General features: G+C 46.2%; 1 protein-coding gene across 1 annotated transcript in view; it reads right to left on the reverse strand.

Annotated features, from left to right (window-relative positions):
• The window catches only part of LOC142159549 (SCO-spondin-like), a 180,619-nt gene that overhangs the window by 40,286 nt on the left and 120,695 nt on the right, over positions 1 to 19,638 (reverse strand). The window contains exons 83-99 of the mRNA XM_075214441.1: positions 17,916 to 18,113; positions 16,071 to 16,167; positions 15,729 to 15,949; positions 15,212 to 15,361; positions 14,913 to 15,079; positions 13,636 to 13,799; positions 11,390 to 11,610; positions 11,235 to 11,276; positions 9,805 to 9,972; positions 9,334 to 9,546; positions 9,057 to 9,224; positions 8,345 to 8,476; positions 7,992 to 8,232; positions 7,666 to 7,818; positions 6,135 to 6,181; positions 3,566 to 3,736; positions 3,174 to 3,344 (exon numbers count right to left, since the gene is read on the reverse strand). Coding sequence (XP_075070542.1) covers positions 3,174 to 3,344; positions 3,566 to 3,736; positions 6,135 to 6,181; positions 7,666 to 7,818; positions 7,992 to 8,232; positions 8,345 to 8,476; positions 9,057 to 9,224; positions 9,334 to 9,546; positions 9,805 to 9,972; positions 11,235 to 11,276; positions 11,390 to 11,610; positions 13,636 to 13,799; positions 14,913 to 15,079; positions 15,212 to 15,361; positions 15,729 to 15,949; positions 16,071 to 16,167; positions 17,916 to 18,113 — 2,724 coding nt within the window. The remainder of the gene's footprint in view (positions 1 to 3,173; positions 3,345 to 3,565; positions 3,737 to 6,134; positions 6,182 to 7,665; positions 7,819 to 7,991; positions 8,233 to 8,344; positions 8,477 to 9,056; positions 9,225 to 9,333; positions 9,547 to 9,804; positions 9,973 to 11,234; positions 11,277 to 11,389; positions 11,611 to 13,635; positions 13,800 to 14,912; positions 15,080 to 15,211; positions 15,362 to 15,728; positions 15,950 to 16,070; positions 16,168 to 17,915; positions 18,114 to 19,638) is intronic.

Below are 19,638 nucleotides of genomic sequence, written 5' to 3' on the forward strand. Positions count from 1 at the left end.
TGTATTACACGTGTCCTGAGAGTGAGGGGACACCGGGACTGTCTGTATTACATGTGTCCTGAGAGTGAGAGGACATCGGGACTGTCTGTATTACACGTGTCCTGAGAGTGAGAGGACACCGGGACTGTCTGTATTACACGTGTCCTGAGAGTGAGGGGACACCTCGACTGTCTGTATTACACGTATCCTGAAAGTGAGGGGACACCGGGACTGTCTGTATTACACGTGTCCTGAGAGTGAGGGGACACCTCGACTGTCTGTATTACACGTATCCTGAAAGTGAGGGGACACCGGGACTGTCTGTATTACATGTGTCCTGAGAGTGAGGGGACACCAGGACTGTCTGTATTACATGTGTCCTGAGAGTGAGGGGACACCGGGACTGTCTGTATTACATGTGTCCTGAGAGTGAGGGGACACCTCGACTGTCTGTATTACACGTATCCTGAAAGTGAGGGGACACCGGGACTGTCTGTATTACATGTGTCCTGAGAGTGAGGGGACACCGGGACTGTCTGTATTACATGTGTCCTGAGAGTGAGGGGACACCTCGACTGTCTGTATTACATGTGTCCTGAGAGTGAGGGGACACCAGGACTGTCTGTATTACATGTGTCCTGAGAGTGAGGGGACATCAGGACTGTCTGTATTACATGTGTCCTGAGAGTGAGGGGACATCGGGACTGTCTGTATTACATGTGTCCTGAGAGTGAGGGGACACCTGGACTGTCTGTATTACATGTGTCCTGAGAGTGAGGGGACACCAGGACTGTCTGTATTATATGTGTCCTGAGAGTGAGGGGACATAGGGACTGTCTGTATTACATGTGTCCTGAGAGTGAGGGGACACCGGGACTGTCTGTATTACATGTGTCCTGAGAGTGAGGGGACATCGGGACTGTTTGTATTACATGTGTCCTGAGAGTGATGGGACATCGGGACTGTCTGTATTACATGTGTCCTGAGAGTGAGGGGACACCGGGACAGTCTGTATTACACGTGTCCTGAGAGTGAGGGGACACCGGGACTGTCTGTATTACACGTGTCCTGAGAGTGAGGGGACACCGGGACTGTCTGTATTACATGTGTCCTGAGAGTGATGGGACATCGGGACTGTCTGTATTACATGTGTCCTGAGAGTGAGGGGACACCGGGACAGTCTGTATTACATGTGTCCTGAGAGTGAGGGGACACGGGACTGTCTGTATTACATGTGTCCTGAGAGTGAGGGGACATCGGGACTGTTTGTATTACATGTGTCCTGAGAGTGATGGGACATCGGGACTGTCTGTATTACATGTGTCCTGAGAGTGAGGGGACACCGGGACAGTCTGTATTACATGTGTCCTGAGAGTGAGGGGACACCGGGACTGTCTGTATTATATGTGTCCTGAGAGTGAGGCGACACCTGGACTTTCTGTATTACACGTGTCCTGAGAGTGAGGGGACACCAGGACTGTCTGTATTACATGTGTCCTGAGAGTGAGGGGACATCAGGACTGTCTGTATTACATGTGTCCTGAGAGTGAGGGGACACCAGGACTTTCTGTATTACATGTGTCCTGAGAGTGAGAGGACACTGAGACTGTCTGTATTACATGTGTCCTGAGAGTGAGGGGACACCTGGACTGTCTGTATTACACGTGTCCTGAAAGTGAGGGGACACCGGGACTGTCTGTATTACATGTGTCCTGAGAGTGAGAGGACACCGGGACTGTCTGTATTACATGTGTCCTGAGAGTGAGGGGACACCTGGACTGTCTGTATTACACGTGTCCTGAAAGTGAGGGGACACCGGGACTGTCTGTATTACATGTGTCCTGAGAGTGAGGGGACATCAGGACTGTCTGTATTACATGTGTCCTGAGAGTGAGGAGACACTTGGACTGTCTGTATTACATGTGTCCTGAGAGTGAGGGGACACCTGGACTGTCTGTATTACATGTGTCCTGAGAGTGAGAGGACACCGGGACTGTCTGTATTACATGTGTCCTGAGAGTGAGGGGACATAGGGACTGTCTGTATTACATGTGTCCTGAGAGTGAGGAGACACCTGGACTGTCTGTATTACATGTGTCCTGAGAGTGAGGGGACACCAGGACTGTCTGTATTACATGTGTCCTGAGAGTGAGGGGACACCAGGACTGTCTGTATTACATGTGTTCTGAGAGTGAGGGGACACCTGGACTGTCCGTATTACATGTGCCCTGAGAGTGAGAGGACACCGGGACTGTCTGTATTACATGTGTCCTGAGAGTGAGGGGACACCAGGACTGTCTGTATTACATTTGTCCTGAGAGTGAGGGGACACCGGGACAGTCTGTATTATATGTGTCCTGAGAGTGAGGGGACACCGGGACTGTCTGTATTACATGTGTCCTGAGAGTGAGGTGACATCGGGACTGTCTGTATTACATATGTCCTGAGAGTGAGGGGACACCGGGACTGTCTGTATTACATGTGTCCTGAGAGTGAGGTGACATCGGGACTGTCTGCATTACATGTGTCCTGAGAGTGAGAGGACACAGGGACTGTCTGTATTACATGTGTCCTGAGAGTGAGGGGACATCGGGACTGTTTGTATTACATGTGTCCTGAGAGTGATGGGACATCGGGACTGTCTGTATTATATAGAAGAGACCGGAAAACTTTTCATTAAAGAATGACCAATTAAAAATCATCAATCACAAGCGTTTCCTCATTACTGCCACTTGTGCAGGGAGATCCCAGTTACTCTTAATTATATTCATTTTGTGTCAGTCACACTGCATGGGAGGGTGCTGCAAGACAAGCATGATCCTAGACCAGTCCAAGAGGACTAGTGACTCCTGTCAGTCTGTGTGGATATTGCAAAGTATCCATGGATTTGACTTTCTTTGTGGACCCATGAAAAGCGGGAGGATATTGAGCCTAGTCCCTCCCACATGGATAAAGGAGTGACAAATGTGGCTCTTTGCAATAACTGGGAATGGACATTGCTGAGATGTGAAAGGTTATGTATTTGCTGTGCGGGAAACTCTGATATTTTTATATTTTATAGATAGAATAAAAGGGGCATCTTTCACCCAATATTTTCCTAGGTAACTTATTTACCCACACTGAGGTACCATTACCGCGGTAACACACATTTAAATTGATACCCTCTCTGTGGCTATATTCTGTTACACACATACCTTCACATGGCTGCATGTAACACGCCTCTGTCTGCACATGCTCACTGCTGTTACATGGTAGATCCGGAGACTCCACGGCAGGGCAGTCACACCGCCATCTCCGAATGCGAATTCCTGTACCACAGCTGCGGGAACACAGGCTCCAGTCTGTCCAGCTGCACTCACCGCTACCTGCAGATTGAAGAAAAATTCAGTCCGGTACTGTGGAGCTACCTGGAGTCCGGCGGAACACAACGGTGCATGATACATAACGTATAATTATTGTTTCCTGTCTGACAATGACTATTGTGACTAATAAAGAAGCCGTTATTTCTATCCCTAATATAAAATGATCAGTTACAGTACCATGACCCAGAGAGCTTTATAGGTATATATGTCTGGAGCCGTCTCACCTTCACACTGCTTGTTGGTACAGTCCTGTCTCTCTGTGTCCAGGCCCTCGCAGTCTGAACCATTGTTGCGGGGAGGGGGGTTGATACAGGCCCGGGAGCGGATCTGAACACCAGTGCCGCAAGTGACTGGACAGTCAGACCAAGGAGACCACGGAGTCCAGTTTCCATCGACTGAAGTTAGAAAAGACATAATATATTTTACTCCAAGGGTTAAATGTATCAAAGTGCGAGTTTGCAACTCCAGCGATTTTCTTGGGAGAGTTGAAACTCGCCGATGTATGAAGCTGAGATTTCATGCAAAATCGCCAGAGTTCTGCTTCTGTCAAAATCGCTACTTGCAAAATTGCCAGAGATCAAACTCACCACTGTTTGCCATTGCAGGTATACAAGTCTCCAATGTATGAAGCTGCGAGTTAGCAAACTCAGGAGAGTTTGCTTCTAAACACGCCAGATACAACACGCTGCTTGATAGCAGCGTGTTGTAGAAACACATCACTGTTACACTGCCCTGGCAGTGTTAAAAAGGTAAAGAATAGATAAAAGTTTTTTCCAAAAAAAGCGTGGGGTCCCGTGAAAATCGGGGAAAAACTTTGCGTGGGGTTCCCTCCATTTTCACTTTACCAGCACTAGGCAAACCAGCCAGGGTTGGCGGCACTATAGCAGGGGGACGCGCGGCAGGGGTCCCCCTGCCATAATAACTAACCAACCCTAGGCTGTCAGCGCTGGGCTGGATTCCCTAGGGAGTGGGGTCTGCTGAAAAAAACGAGCGGGCCCCCCCCTAGAAATAACCAGCCCAGTGCTGATAGCACTAGGGCTCTTCCTACTACCCCTTGGCTGTGGGTAGTAGGGTAATACGGCGAGAAAGTGTTAAAAAAACAAACTGACACCAATTTTTTTTGTGATTTTTTTGCGTTTAAACACGCTGGCAAACTCGCACTTTGATACATTTACCCCCAAGTCGTTATGGGACTAATACGCCCAGCTTCATTTCTGACGTGTTCATCTCTATGGAGCATAAAAGGACTGATCCGTGTCTATTAGTCTAAAATACTTTCCTGTTTACCACATCAAGGGACATTTACAGACGTGTAAATCAGTTGCGTAATGCTGTTTTGTGATGTCACATGCCTTGTGGGATATTCAGTGGAAAGCCGGGATTCACGGGACACAATAGCAGCGTTGCTGTGGGGAAGGCGCTGCCGGTAGGAGCCGGTGCGCAGAGAGCGCCGTTCTTACCAAGTGTAGATTACACTTTGCACCTAGTACAGAAATTAGGTTTCTTTTTGCAGGAAGAATTATTTAGATGAGAGGGGGGCAGATGGTGAGTTTACAGGGCTATTACCTACAGGGCGGCAGGGGGCACAGCCTTTACCTCCCCGACACCTCAGAGGCATCTCCTCTGATCCTTTGATGGGACGCACTTTGTAACTCATACCTGACGACTTTTATAACCTCCCATCCGGGATCTCCCGGCGGAGTGGTCAGGTGACTAGTGCAGGAGGAGGCGTGGTCAAGCCATTGTGTCACCAGTTACCCAGAAACCCCCCTTTCGCTAATCATGGATCCTCCTAGTTGATATATTAAGTGGATTATAACACATTGTCTGCAGCCTAGGACACATTTCCATGGGCATCTGCATATCTTTAAGAGAACATTGGCTTCAACAAAGTGGCCACCATCACTTTTATTTCTGGTGTATTATTTGTACAGTTTGGTATAAAGTGCTCTAGGGCCTGATTCATTAAGGAAGTTAGCCAAGAATTTGAGTACGTTTTCTGGACAAAACCATGTTACAATGGAAGGGGTGCAAATTAGTTTATTATTTTGCATAAGTTAAATACTGGCTGTTTTTTCATAGCTTTATATTTACACTGAAATTTAAAGTTGATCTAGGACATGTCCTACCCCCTCCTACCCCAACTATAAATCTGCCGTCAAATTTTAGATTTACCTCCCGCTCCAATGTAACATGGCTTTGCCTTTTGCTGAACTTTCCTTAATGAATCAGGCCCAGTGTTCTAGATGAGGTCGTACCAATGACCTATACAGTGGTATTATTACTTCTTACTTTCTGCTACTGATTCCTCTCCCTATGTAACCAGGCATCTGACTTGCCTTCCTCATTGCTCTGTTACATTACTTACCTGCCTTTATGTCACCTGAAATAGTGACTCCTAGATCCCTTTCCTCCTCAGTAGTTTCCATTATAGTGTCATTAATGCTATATTTCACCTTTGTGGTTTTGAGACCAAGTGTATGATTTTGCATTTATTGGCATTAAACTGTAGTTGTCACGCTCTTGACCATTCCTCTAGTCTACCTCGATCATCCATCATTTTACCCCCCCTGCTGCATATCTTTGTGTCATCTGCAAAAAGAGGCGCTCTTAGAATTTAATGTATAGTAACAGTTTTATCAGTGATATTTACATCCTCTCTCTAACCAAGTAACACGCTTTACATTCATTTCAACTGTTCAATAAAAGCGATTAAATAATATTTCATATACATATTATGTATTATTAATATACCATTGTACATAAGAGAATAGCTACTAAATGTGTACTCACCTCCACATCCAATGTCCTGGCAGTGATTGCCCTCCGGAGTGCATATACTAGATGGAGAAACAGAGGAAATCAGTGACAAATAGACGTCATTAAGAACGCAGGAAACGGCGCTGGCTGTGTGATGTCACGTGCCCGGTGACCGCTTTTATGGCTCTGCATTTGGTTCAGCATTGTAATATGTGTTACTTACGTAAAGATCACTTTTTGTGCCCTTTTGTGGGCAGAGCTGACCCCACGTGTGCAGATGATATAGTCCCGCACAAATGCAAAATAAGATTTCATTTTGTGGGATAAGATATCATAACCAATATCAAGGGGTAGAGAGTGCGCTGGTACAGGTGCCCGCTCTGCGTCAGTCCATAAAACCTTCGTTGGAAGTAATCAGAGCCCGGCCACTTGGACAACTATTAATCCATCATGGCGCATTATCTGATCAGAATTAGAATGTAAGCTCTCATGAGCAGGGCCCTCCTTACCCTTTGTTTTCGTGTCTGCATTTATCTTATCTACCTTGGAGGAAGAAGGAGGAAGAAGAAGGAGGAAGAGGAAGAAGAAAGAAGAAGAAGGAAGAGGAAGGAAGAAGAAGAAGAAGAAGAAGGAGGAGGAAGAAGAAGGAGGAGGAAGAAGAAGAAGGAGGAAGGAGAAGAAGGAAGCAGAAGAAAGAAGAAGATTACTATGTGTTCAAAAACCAATATCATTAAAGGTGGAAATGTTGTCACACTTGAATAAAGACAGCTCATTGATATAAATGAGGGTCTGTCATATTTGGGTAGGAAATACTTTGTGTTTTCAGTTTTTCTGACATGGCCCAAATATCTGTGATTGGTTTAGACGATTGTCTGTGCAGATGCCCATCAAAATGTAGACTAAGATCGTGCGTCAGTGGATGCACAGAACAGAAATACGAGCACTGCGATGCGGTGGGTGTAAGGGCTCGTGGAGGCTGAGTTGGCGTTGGGGAAAATGAAGAACTGGAAAAATTTCTTCCATATATCTCATCCCCGAACAGGGGACAAAGGTATGGCACCCGACTGCCTCTACTGAGGTACTGACTGTGTGCAGCCAAACACCCCAGGGGCAGAGTGAGAGGCCACCCCCTATTGCTAGCCAGTTTGGGGAAGTATAGCCGCCGCGGGTCCCTGAGTCCTGAACCAGTACTGAGTGATTTGAGATACGTGGGATAATGAGCATCGATTATCTCACTGTGGAAGAAACAGCAGGACGACATACTGTATAACACTGTAAAGGGGTCGGTCACTCTTGTTTGGTAGGGGGACCTCAAGGCAGGAGGAAAAACTGGAACAACTCTGGGCTGCGATGTACGTATACATCCATCCATGAGTCTGCACTCCCTTGGGACAGGGTATTTCATCTTACGTCTGCCCCAGTGGTGTCAAGATCCATTAGTAATTCAAGCAATCAGATACTAGCTCTGTCTACTGTACACTCTGACCCTGGACAGGACCTCAGTGGACATTTGACCTTGTTTAAGGACACGCTCTACATACAGTGTATGGAATCAGATACTAACCATTGCTGGCACTCTCCTACCAGCCACACATCACCAACATGTCTGTCAGAGCCATTCTGTGGGCACAATGTGGGGCACATTTCCCAATAACACTGGCGAGACTGTTTCTCAGGTGTCTGACACTGTCTCCTCTCTGACCCAGATGTAGATGATCTGTAAACAGAATAAGAAGAATATTGTGATATATATGGAACAGCGAGGATCTTATAATGACAATCAAATGGTGACAATTTCAACCAGGATCTCTTGATTTCTTGTTCCCCAAAGCACTTATGGACCTTCTATTATCCTGCCACACTCACACCCATCCACTCACATCCTCTCACCTGAATCGTGTCTGATGGCCACTTCCACAAGTGACAGAGCACTGAGACCATGTTGACCACTGGCTCCACATACAGTCCACGCTCTGGCAGGTGTTATTGGTGCAGATGAGATGCCCGTCTGAGCAGGTGCAGTTGTTGCAGTTTTCCTGGATAGAGCTGTGGGGGATCCAGCTCTGTCCACGGCTGTCTGTACACTCACACTGGGCAATGGGCAGACAAACTCCGTCCTGCTCCAGTAATCCTGAGAAAAATAGGTGTAGCCTAAAATTCAGACATCCTGACGAACCTGTACTGTGACTCAATGTGGATAACTGTTATCTGTAACTACCAGAGGTATGATAAACGTGACCTACCCGTGGGGCACCGACATCCCGGCTCGCAGGCCTCCCCGTCCAGGCATGCAATTCCCTGCTGAAAATCTGAGCAATGCCGGGGGCACCGATTGGCACAGGTCACATGCTCCATTTCTGGGGCACAGCCCTCAGCTTCATAGAGGGAGGATGAAAGGAATAATACATAGGAAAGCTGAGTACAAGCAATAGGTTAAATCTGATAACTAAAACAGTAAATCGATATCTCGTTATCTTCATGGACAGGAAATGGAGAGTTGGGTTCTGAAGCTTCGGGGATATGGAACCAAGTGAGATATTTAGCTGCCCAGACAATTCACTTACTCATAAATATAAGAAACCCACCTGAGGGTCCTATTCCAAAGTAACAGTCACTATGATGAGCACCATGAGGATCTCTATGATCTGAAGAGGGATGATTTGGATGAGGTGGAGGACACCTAGATTCTGCCCACGATATCTGTACCATACTTACCTTACTCCTGAGGCCTCGTGGTTCAGAGGTTCAGCTGATGTTGATACGTATGGTCTGGTCTTGTTTGTTGGTCAGGTCATATGAAAGGGGGGTGCCCAGGGTTTGTGTCTGGTCACTTAGATATTCCCAGAATAGTTTTATAATTATAGTTTTCAAGGCTGGATTGTTTTACTACAGATATTGTATTAATGTCAGTTTTGTATGTGGTATTTTCTGACATTAAACACATTCCGGTCTTACCACAGGGTCTCGGATTGCAGATGCGCACTTGGTATTTTTCTCCAGGACATTCCTCCCCTCCATTTTTTGGCGGAGGGCTGGTACAGGTCCGACTTCTCACTGATCTTCCTCCACCGCACAAACGGTCACACCAGGACCAGGGACTCCACTTGGACCAGCCACCATTTACTAGAAGACGACCGCAAGAGTAAAGGTGGAGAAAGAATTGTTATTGTACCTGAGGATAATGACGCTTCAAGTGTCTGGAATATAATGTCTCTATAATGAAATAATCTACCTTTACAGGCCTGTAAGTTACAGAACCTTCGCTCCATGTTCCCGGTTAGGATATCCTCACACCACGAGCCCTTGTCACCAGGGGGGTTGTAAGTACGGAGTCGTCTCTGTTGACCAACACCACAGGATCGAGAACACTCGCTCCACTTGGACCAGGGGTTCCAGGAGCAATTCTGCTCCCGACACTCTTCCCCGTCACACAGAGAGGTTGTATCTGAGAGAAGAACAGATTTTAGACCACCAGACCATGAAAGTGGGTGACGAAGGTAGTCATTTAATAATATTCTGCTAGTTCAATAATAACCACAGGGTGCAACATATTAATTGATCATCGTAAGAAGAAATATACTGATTGATGATCAGATATTTATAAAATCAGTCAGTGCAAAACACATTTCTGGATGGAAGTTGGGAGATGAATGGTGAAAAGTAAGAAGTTCTTGGTGGCCCGGATATCTGTCAGGGGTCTCACCAGTACATTGAGGGAGGTTACAGGTGGTCTCCTGGAATGACTCTCCGGTACAATTTCTTCCACCAGGACAGAATCGTGAACGTGTCTTCACTGCAGGGAACTTGCTGTCTGTGCAGCTCTTAGAGCATGGAGTCCACGGTGACCAGGATCCAAAATCCTTCTCTGTGCCTGACAAAATATTATTGGTTGATGGATTTCATGTGTCTATATATTACCAAGTGAAGTCTATACTACATAAGACAATATAAAATGTTTATTTCTATTTCAAGCATATTCCCCCTGAAATAAAAAAGATATCAATAGCCATGGAGATCAGCGAGTGAAGAGAAGTTACAGATTGATCCATATATATCTGCACTTCTGCTAGTAAGAGCAATCAGAACTGAGGAGCAACCTCTGAATGTAACCCATACGTACTCTTTACTCTCAGTCTACCTTTGCAGAAACAACGTTTGGACTGCAGCTCTGTTTAGAAGCTCCTTCAACTATGTTACAATCACAGCTTACACCCTCCACAATTCTACTCTCTACAACCCATCAACCACAGAAACATCCATCACTACTCGTCCTCCTTGGTCAAAAGAAGTGTATTCCAGCCTGGTACCTACACCATTGACGCTCCAGCTGGACCTCCAACAAGACAGACTCACTGCATTTTGCCCCTTCCCTGGGGTAGCACCGGTGCACTGACCACAGACAATCTGCATTTCGTGGACATAGTGCCCTGATAGCTATAGATTGTTTATTGACTCATAGGAAGCTGTACAGGAGAGCGTTCATCACAATTGAATGCTAGACCCCCCCTTATTTATAGCTGTCAACATATTCACCATCTTCAGTTTTTAGTATCACTATTGTCCCAGTGTTTTCACCGTTAATATATCTAAGGAACCTTCTCTACTGTCTGAGATGTTTCTTCTGCTTGAGCTTCACCCCGTTGTATTGTGAGTTTATCTTTATATTTGGGTTTATCCTCCTGTGATTGGGTCTATAGTTCTTATATTCAGTCTATATAACAGCTGCTACAATGGAGATCCATATCGGTTTTATCTACATTGACGTATCTGGTACAAATCTCTGCTGCATGTAAAAATACTGTATTACTCTGTTCCTCTGTACTTTACCTATCATTCCCCACATGTCATCATCATTATCAGTTCTTTATAAAGCACCAAACAGTTATCAGCCTCAATCATACTCATGAACGCAGCTCAGTGAGTGCTGACCACTGAGCCACCGTACTGCCCCGTCAGAGAGTCACATAGGTGATTAGTCCTGGTCTATGTAGGATCTAACCCTTTATGTATCATACGGTTCTGTATATTATACCCAGTGACCGATGGTGTCTAGTCCCCAAGTTCTCTCCAACAGACACATTTCATACCATGTCCCCATATAATGATCCCTGTCATGGTTTCCTGACACTTTACCTGTGATGTTAGTGGGAGGCTGCTCAGTGGGTCCTGTCCCATCTGGAATGAAATGGACTCAGTGAATATATATCGCCAGACAGTGCTGAGTAATACAATATATACACTGTACATATAATATATATACTGTACATATAAGCTCCGCCTCTTCTTACCTTCACACTCTGGTGTCTGACAATACTTAATGTCCACACTGGGGCCTTCACAGTCTCTTCCCCCATTGGCTGGTTTGGGATTAGAACAGTCACGTGACCGGGTCATGTTGCCCAGGCCTCCGCAGGTCACCGAGCAGGGGCTCCAGGGGGTCCATGTAGTGAAATTTCCATCCCAAGTACATGTGGAAAATGTGCAATTCATCTGGCCGTTCTCACATAAACTGCCACCAACATATTAGAACAGGAATGTTAGGGTGTGATTTACTGCAAATAATGTACCATCAATTCCTCCTCAATTACTGTACTACATGTTTGTACTATTTACCACTTACACACTCACTACCCATCTAACGACACCACCATCTACCACTTACACACTCACTACCCATCTAATGACACCACCATCCTACCCCCTTACACACTCACTACCCATCTAACGACACCACCATCTACCACTTACACACTCACTAACCATCTAATGACACCACCATCCTCCCCCCTTACACACTCACTAACCATCTAATGACACCACCATCCTCCCCCCTTACACACGCACTAACCATCTAATGACACCACCATCCTCCCCCCTTACACACGCACTAACCATCTAATAACACCACCATCCTCCCCCCTTACACACTCACTACCCATCTAATGACACCACCATCCTCCCCCCTTACACACTCACTACCCATCTAATGACACCACCATCCTCCCCCCTTACACACGCACTAACCATCTAATGACACCACCATCCTCCCCCCTTACACACGCACTAACCATCTAATAACACCACCATCCTCCCCCCTTACACACTCACTACCCATCTAATGACACCACCATCCTCCCCCCTTACACACGCACTAACCATCTAATGACACCACCATCCTCTCCCCTTACACACTCACTACCCATCTAATGACACCACCATCCTCCCCCCTTACACACTCACTACCCATCTAATGACACCACCATCCTCCCCCCTTACACACGCACTAACCATCTAATGACACCACCATCCTCCCCCCCTTACATACTCACTAACCATCTAATGACACCACCATCCTCCCCCCTTACATACTCACTAACCATCTAATGACAACACCATCCTCCCCCCTTACACACTCACTAACCATCTAATGACACCACCATCCTCCCCCCTTACACACTCACTAACCATCTAATGACACCACCATCCTCCCCCCTTACACACGCACTAACCATCTAATGACACCACCATCCTCCCCCCCTTACACACGCACTAACCATCTAATAACACCACCATCCTCCCCCCTTACACACTCACTACCCATCTAATGACACCACCATCCTCCCCCCTTACACACTCACTACCCATCTAATGACACCACCATCCTCCCCCCTTACACACGCACTAACCATCTAATGACACCACCATCCTCCCCCCTTACACACTCACTACCCATCTAATGACACCACCATCCTCCCCCCTTACACACGCACTAACCATCTAATGACACCACCATCCTCCCCCCTTACACACGCACTAACCATCTAATAACACCACCATCCTCCCCCCTTACACACTCACTACCCATCTAATGACACCACCATCCTCCCCCCTTACACACGCACTAACCATCTAATGACACCACCATCCTCCCCCTTTACACACTCACTACCCATCTAATGACACCACCATCCTCCCCCCTTACACACTCACTACCCATCTAATGACACCACCATCCTCCCCCCTTACACACTCACTACCCATCTAATGACACCACCATCCTCCCCCCTTACACACTCACTACCCATCTAATGACACCACCATCCTCCCCCCTTACACACTCACTACCCATCTAATGACACCACCATCCTCCCCCCTTACACACTCACTACCCATCTAATGACACCACCATCCTCCCCCCTTACACACTCACTACCCATCTAATGACACCACCATCCTCCCTCCTTACACCCTTACACACTCACTACCCATCTAATGACACCACCCTCCTCCCCCCTTACACACGCACTAACCATCTAATGACACCACCATCCTCCCCCCTTACACACTCACTACCCATCTAATGACACAACCATCCTCCCCCCTTACACACTCACTACCCATCTAATGACACCACCATCCTCCCCCCTTACACACTCACTACCCATCTAGTGACTCCACCACTAAATAATCTTTAAACATAATTCTGGTAAGAACTGGGTGATAATGAAATGTGAGACAGAAGAGATGAACATACCAAGTGCTGCACCCGTGCCAGATCTTCTCTCCTGGTATCACCTCCTCTCCTGGCACCACCACGGTCCCGCGGCCAGTAACCAGCATGGGAAGATAGCGTACATCATCTGATGAGCCGTTCTTCAGATCCTGCAGGATCTCCTCAGTAATCAGACACGGACAATCCTAAACCAGAGAGAAAATCTTGCTGCTAAATATACAAAATCTAACAAGACATGACGCTAAAATCTACTGCAATTAATGTGCTGGATCTTTTATACTACAAGGGCCTGATTCATTTAGGAACACAAAGTGAACGCAATTTGTGCTTCTTTATATGGAGGTAAAATGCAGCAGATAGACCTGTATTCAACGAGAAGAGGATCTGAAGAAACATTTCTAGGTGAATACGGGTATAACCGCTCTGTCTATGCGGCACGTGCCGTACGCAGACACACTGCGGGATACGCACAATGCATATATAATGCATGTACTGTATATATAAACTGCCAGCAGAACGCACAGTAAAGTGATTAATGATATTACTATTGGTTAATAATTATTAATAAAAAAACACGCAGTTGTCATCACTAGTAATCAGCACTTACACCGGACCTGGAGCTGGTGCCAGTGTTACACATGTGCCTTAGAGAGTGAGTGAGCTCAGCACGTCCGTACTGACCATATGCATAGAGCCCAGTCCTCTCCCCGTCCGCCCCTGAAATCATAGGCCGACGGAAGTGTCCTTTGGGTTCAAAGATGGATTTTAGCACTTACCCTCGTGTATCAAACCATTGTCCTATAGAGTGTAAGCTGCCAGCAGGGTTCTCTTACCTCTCTGTCTGTATGTATTACCCAGTATTGTCTTATTACTGTTTGTTCCCAATTGTAAAGCGCTACAGAATCTGCTGGTGCTATATAAATAAATGTTGATGATAATGATGATGATGATGATAGACGTGCGTTCACTGGAGTATAATCCGTTTTTAACCATGTGCAGAGCAATTTTACGCAACGTGCATCACATATCAGAATTTCCTTAATGTTCCTTAATAATCAGGCCCAAGATGTTTAATACACAAGAAAATACAACTGTGTGTAAATTAGAAAATCACTGCCTGTGAAATTCATTACTATATATATTCAAACAAATACATTATTGAGATTTGTTTTGTGGTGTCCTTCCATGTAAACTTGTGTTGTATCGTCTATTGAGTTACATTGTGATATAAACACCAGCGCTGATCACATGATTCTCGCACTATCAGTCTACAACATTAGGACACACTGATGTCTGACCGTCACACAGGAGCCGTTGTGGAAGTAGGTGCCCAGCGGACAGTGACATCCCTCCTCACACTCGTCTGGGAAACATTCTACCTGCTGGGCCAAGTGGGCACAACTGTATGGGCAGCTGTCAGCTATTCCACACTCTCGGTACAGGCGGTCTACCGGGCAGCCCACATCTGGTAAATACATGTAGGAAGGTTTATAATGATGTATATATATATATATATATATATATATATATATATATATATATAACAGGCCTAAAACTACCAGTGATGGGGAACGATCGTTCTGCAGCAGATACTCACCGAGACACACCTGGTTGTTGCACATCCTACTCTGAATGGCTTTTCCATCACATTCTTGACGCCGACATTCACGGACCCTGATCTGCTCCCCTCCTCCACAGGTCATACTGCACGGTGACCACAGAGACCACTCACTCCACGGACCCAGCTCTGGAACCACAAATCACACACGTAGAACCGAACACCAGACATTCATGAAGCCCAGAAGAACTTTGGATCTTTCTGTATAACAATTACCAAACACCTGAAGCCACAACTAGATGGGACGAAGCTCCACGGAAATCACACACACAGAATGGGACCCACAGTGATTCATGAAGACCAGGAGACTTCTGGACCATTGTATGTCCTGAATAACAACTATATCTATTCAAACATCTAAAACCCACAACTAGATGGGACGAAGCTCCTGAGTCTCCTGTGCCAGACTCCACAACTGGAATCTTTAATGTAAGGAAACAGATTCAGACTTGGGGCAGACTGGACGTTATCCAGAAGCTTCAGGTATCACCGTTACCTTGACAAGCGGGGCCTCGGCAAGGACTCTGCTGCTCGCTGTGTCCCACACAATCTCGTCCGCCATTCTGGGGTGCAGGATTATTGCATTTTCTGGATCGAGTCTGGATGCCTTCTCCACAGCTTGGAGAACATGCAGTCCACAAGCTCCAGACACCCCATTCACCATCCAGAAGGCAATGGGGATCTGGTGTACAGAGCAGACGACCATGGGTGCAGGTACTAGAAGAACAGAAAATGAACCATTCTTTCCCGGACTGTGTCTCTCCCGATGCGTTCACATTAAATAATACATTATTTAGGCTCTCACATTTACCAGCTTCACAATGTCCGAAGGACTTACCAGTTCTGACAAGGACCAGTCACCGTTTCTCCAGGCTGTACATAGTCCCAGCGGGTGGGATCGGACCAGGCAGAGCTCTCACCAGATTCAGACGCTCCTAACATTGGAACAAAATGAAACGCTATAATGATTCAAGTGTATGATCTTAGGGGGATTAATGTTAGTCAGAAACAAAAGAAAACGTGGGCAGCGATGTGGCACAGTGGTCAGCACTGCTTCCTCCCAGCGCTGGGGTCACTATCTGTGTGAAGTTTGTCTGCTCTCCCTGTGTTTGTGTGGGTAACAAATAACTAATAACTTTCACATAAACATTGAATTTCATGTACAGAGAACTCACGTATAAATGAAAACCCAACATGCACTTAAGTTGTAAGGTTAAAAAGATCATGGGGTATATTTAATAAAGCACGATAGTGCTTTTAACGGGTCATTAAGGTCCCACAGTGACCTCCGCAAATTTACTTGTCATGTTAGAGCTGGAGCTGGCGTACATCATCCTAATTGAAGAAATCTAATGCTGTCAGCTCTGTTCCGAAGAGCAGAGCTGTACAGCGCATGTGTGGAGGGATCACATGATCCCTCCCTGTCACTCAGCGCTCTCTCTCTGCAACTATCGTTGCAGAGACAGAGAGGGGATCTGTGTGCGTATGTCCAGTTCTTGGAACATGCGCAATTGAAGAGTGAAGAGAAGACCCGAAGACAGCGCTTCCGAAGAGGGGGGTAAGTATGATTTTTTTTATCACTGAAACAGCGGTTTTTCGGAACTGCTGTTTCTGTGCAGGGCTGTACATAAATGTGAGAAGTAGTTCAATCCTTATCATTGCGATAAGGACATACTTGCCAACTCTCCCGCATTGTCCGGGAGACTCCCGCATTTTGCGAGAGTCTCCCGGACGAGTGTGGCAATCTCCCTGATAGGAAGGGGGAAAAATTTAGTTTAAACGCCGCGATTCACCCGGAATCGCGGCGTTTAGCCCCGCCCCCACTGTAAAATGACGCGATTTGCGTCATTCCGTCACGGGGGCGGGGCCAAAATGACGCGATTTCGCAGCCCCGCCCCCTGCACGCCCACGTCCCAGCCGGCATCTCCCGGAAGAAAAAAAAAAAATGTTGGCAAGTATGGATAAGGATTGAAAACTACTTTTCACTTTATGTGAATATTGATAAATGTGCCCCCATGTAACTTGTGGGCAGTTCAGACAGTCGGGAATTGAACTCATGACTCAGGGCTGTGAGGCAGAAGTGCTAACCACTGAGCCACCGTGCTGCCCTATCATTGCCCGGTCCTAGCAGAGCTGTAATCCTGCTTCCCAAATTCTAATAAAGCAGCTTGTTGGGACATTTTTAGCAATAATGGTGGATGAGGCTATATATATATATATATATATATAACACCTTCTCCTATCGCTCTCCCCCAAATGATACGTCTGAAGCCGAGAAGCCCAGGACATGAATAGGCCATATATGCATCGACCGCCCTCGGCACATCCTTACTGTACATGGTCCTCCCCTCTCCGGTACTAGGCACTCGTAAGAGTCATCTGCATTCATTGTCGTAAAGTCTGTAATTGAGCATGAGCAGAGATCTGCTAACAAACATCAACGGACATCCCTGTAAAGAATGGGTGGGGGAGAGTGACAGGAGCAGGTGTTTATATATATATATATATATATATATATATAGTCTCATCCACCATTATTGCTAAAAATGTCCCAACAAGCTGCATTATTAGAATTTGGGGAGCAGGATTACAGCCAATGATAGATGTAACTTGGGGTAGACCCTGTACACATTATTTTTTTCTACTTTCTTTTTCTATATGTTATTCTAAGAAGTGCACTTACCCAGTGAGCGGTTTCGATACTTGCACCTACAGTCACTGTGGGCAACACACACCCCATCCTGCATGAGCTGCTCGTCAGGACACCCACACGAGGGCCGACACCCCGGAATATCCAGGCAGATTGTGTCTCCATGAAGGTCCTCACAGGAACGGGGACAGGGTTTGCCACACGGAAATTCCAGCAAGCCTCCCCCACACTCTGCAAGGGACAGCAAATTTTTAGCGGAAGAGTGTATCCAGGGGTACAACCGTTCATTAAAATGAAGGAAAGAAGTGGTTACAGGGAAAAATAGGACTGCAATATTGGGTCTGGAAGGATTTTTCCGGATTGAAACAGATTGGCGGATGCTTAATCTTGATCGATTTCAACTATAAGTGAGGGATCGCAGGAGATCCAAAATAGGTTGAACTTGATGGTCTGGTTTCTTTTTTCAATCTCATCAACTGTGTTACTATGTTACAGCAGTCCTCAGATTTCAACATAACAAACTTCTAGAGTATAAGTGTGTATAGATCCCTCCCCACTGGTGCACTTATGTGGCGAGCCAGTCAGGGGATCTACTTACTCAGAAACACTCATCGCTCTGGTTAGGTCTTGCAGTGTCGGTCAGATGCTATGGTTTCCTGTCATGTCTCCTATAGATGGTTCTTTTCCTCTCATGTCACCTATAAAGGGCTCCTTTCCTCTCATGTCTCCTATAGACGGCTCCTTTCCTCTCATGTCTCCTATAAACGGCTCCTTTTCTCTCAAGTCTCCTATAAACGGCTCCTTTCCTCTCATGTTTCCTTTAAACGGCTCCTTTCATCTCATGTCTCCTATAGACAGCTCCTTTCCTCTCATGTTTCCTATAAACGGCTCCTTTCCTCTCATGTCACCTATAGATGGCTCCTTTCCTCTCATGTCACCTATAACCGGCTCCTTTCATCTCATGTCTCCTATAGATAGTTCCTTTCCTCTCATGTCACCTATAGACGGCTCCTTTTCTCTCATGTCTCCTATAAACGGCTCCTTTCATATCATGTCTCCTATAGACGGTTCCTTGCCTATCATGTCACCTATAGACGGCTCCTTTCCTCTCATGTCTCCTATAGACGGCTCCTTTCCTCTCATGTCTCCTATAAACGGCTCCTTTCCTCTCATGTCTCCTATAAACGGCTCCTTTCCTCTCATGTTTCCTATAAACGGCTCCTTTCCTCTCATATCACCTATAGACGGTTCCTTTCCTCTCATGTCTCCTATAAACGGCTCCTTTCCTCTCATGTCTCCTATAAACGGCTCCTTTCCTCTCATGTTTCCTATAAACGGCTCCTTTCCTCTCATGTCACCTATAGACGGCTCCTTTCCTCTCATGTCACCTATAAACGGCTCCTTTCCTCTCATGTTTCCTATAAACGGCTCCTTTCCTCTCATGTCACCTATAGACGGCTCCTTTTCTCTCATGTCTCCTATAAACGGCTCCTTTCATATCATGTCTCCTATAGACGGTTCCTTGCCTATCATGTCACCTATAGACGGCTCCTTTCCTCTCATGTCTCCTATAGACGGCTCCTTTCCTCTCATGTCTCCTATAAACGGCTCCTTTCCTCTCATGTCTCCTATAAACGGCTCCTTTCCTCTCATGTTTCCTATAAACGGCTCCTTTCCTCTCATATCACCTATAGACGGTTCCTTTCCTCTCATGTCTCCTATAAACGGCTCCTTTCCTCTCATGTCTCCTATAAAC

The sequence above is a fragment of the Mixophyes fleayi genome, chromosome 5 (genome assembly GCF_038048845.1).
Source record: "Mixophyes fleayi isolate aMixFle1 chromosome 5, aMixFle1.hap1, whole genome shotgun sequence".
Lineage (NCBI taxonomy): Eukaryota > Metazoa > Chordata > Amphibia > Anura > Limnodynastidae > Mixophyes > Mixophyes fleayi.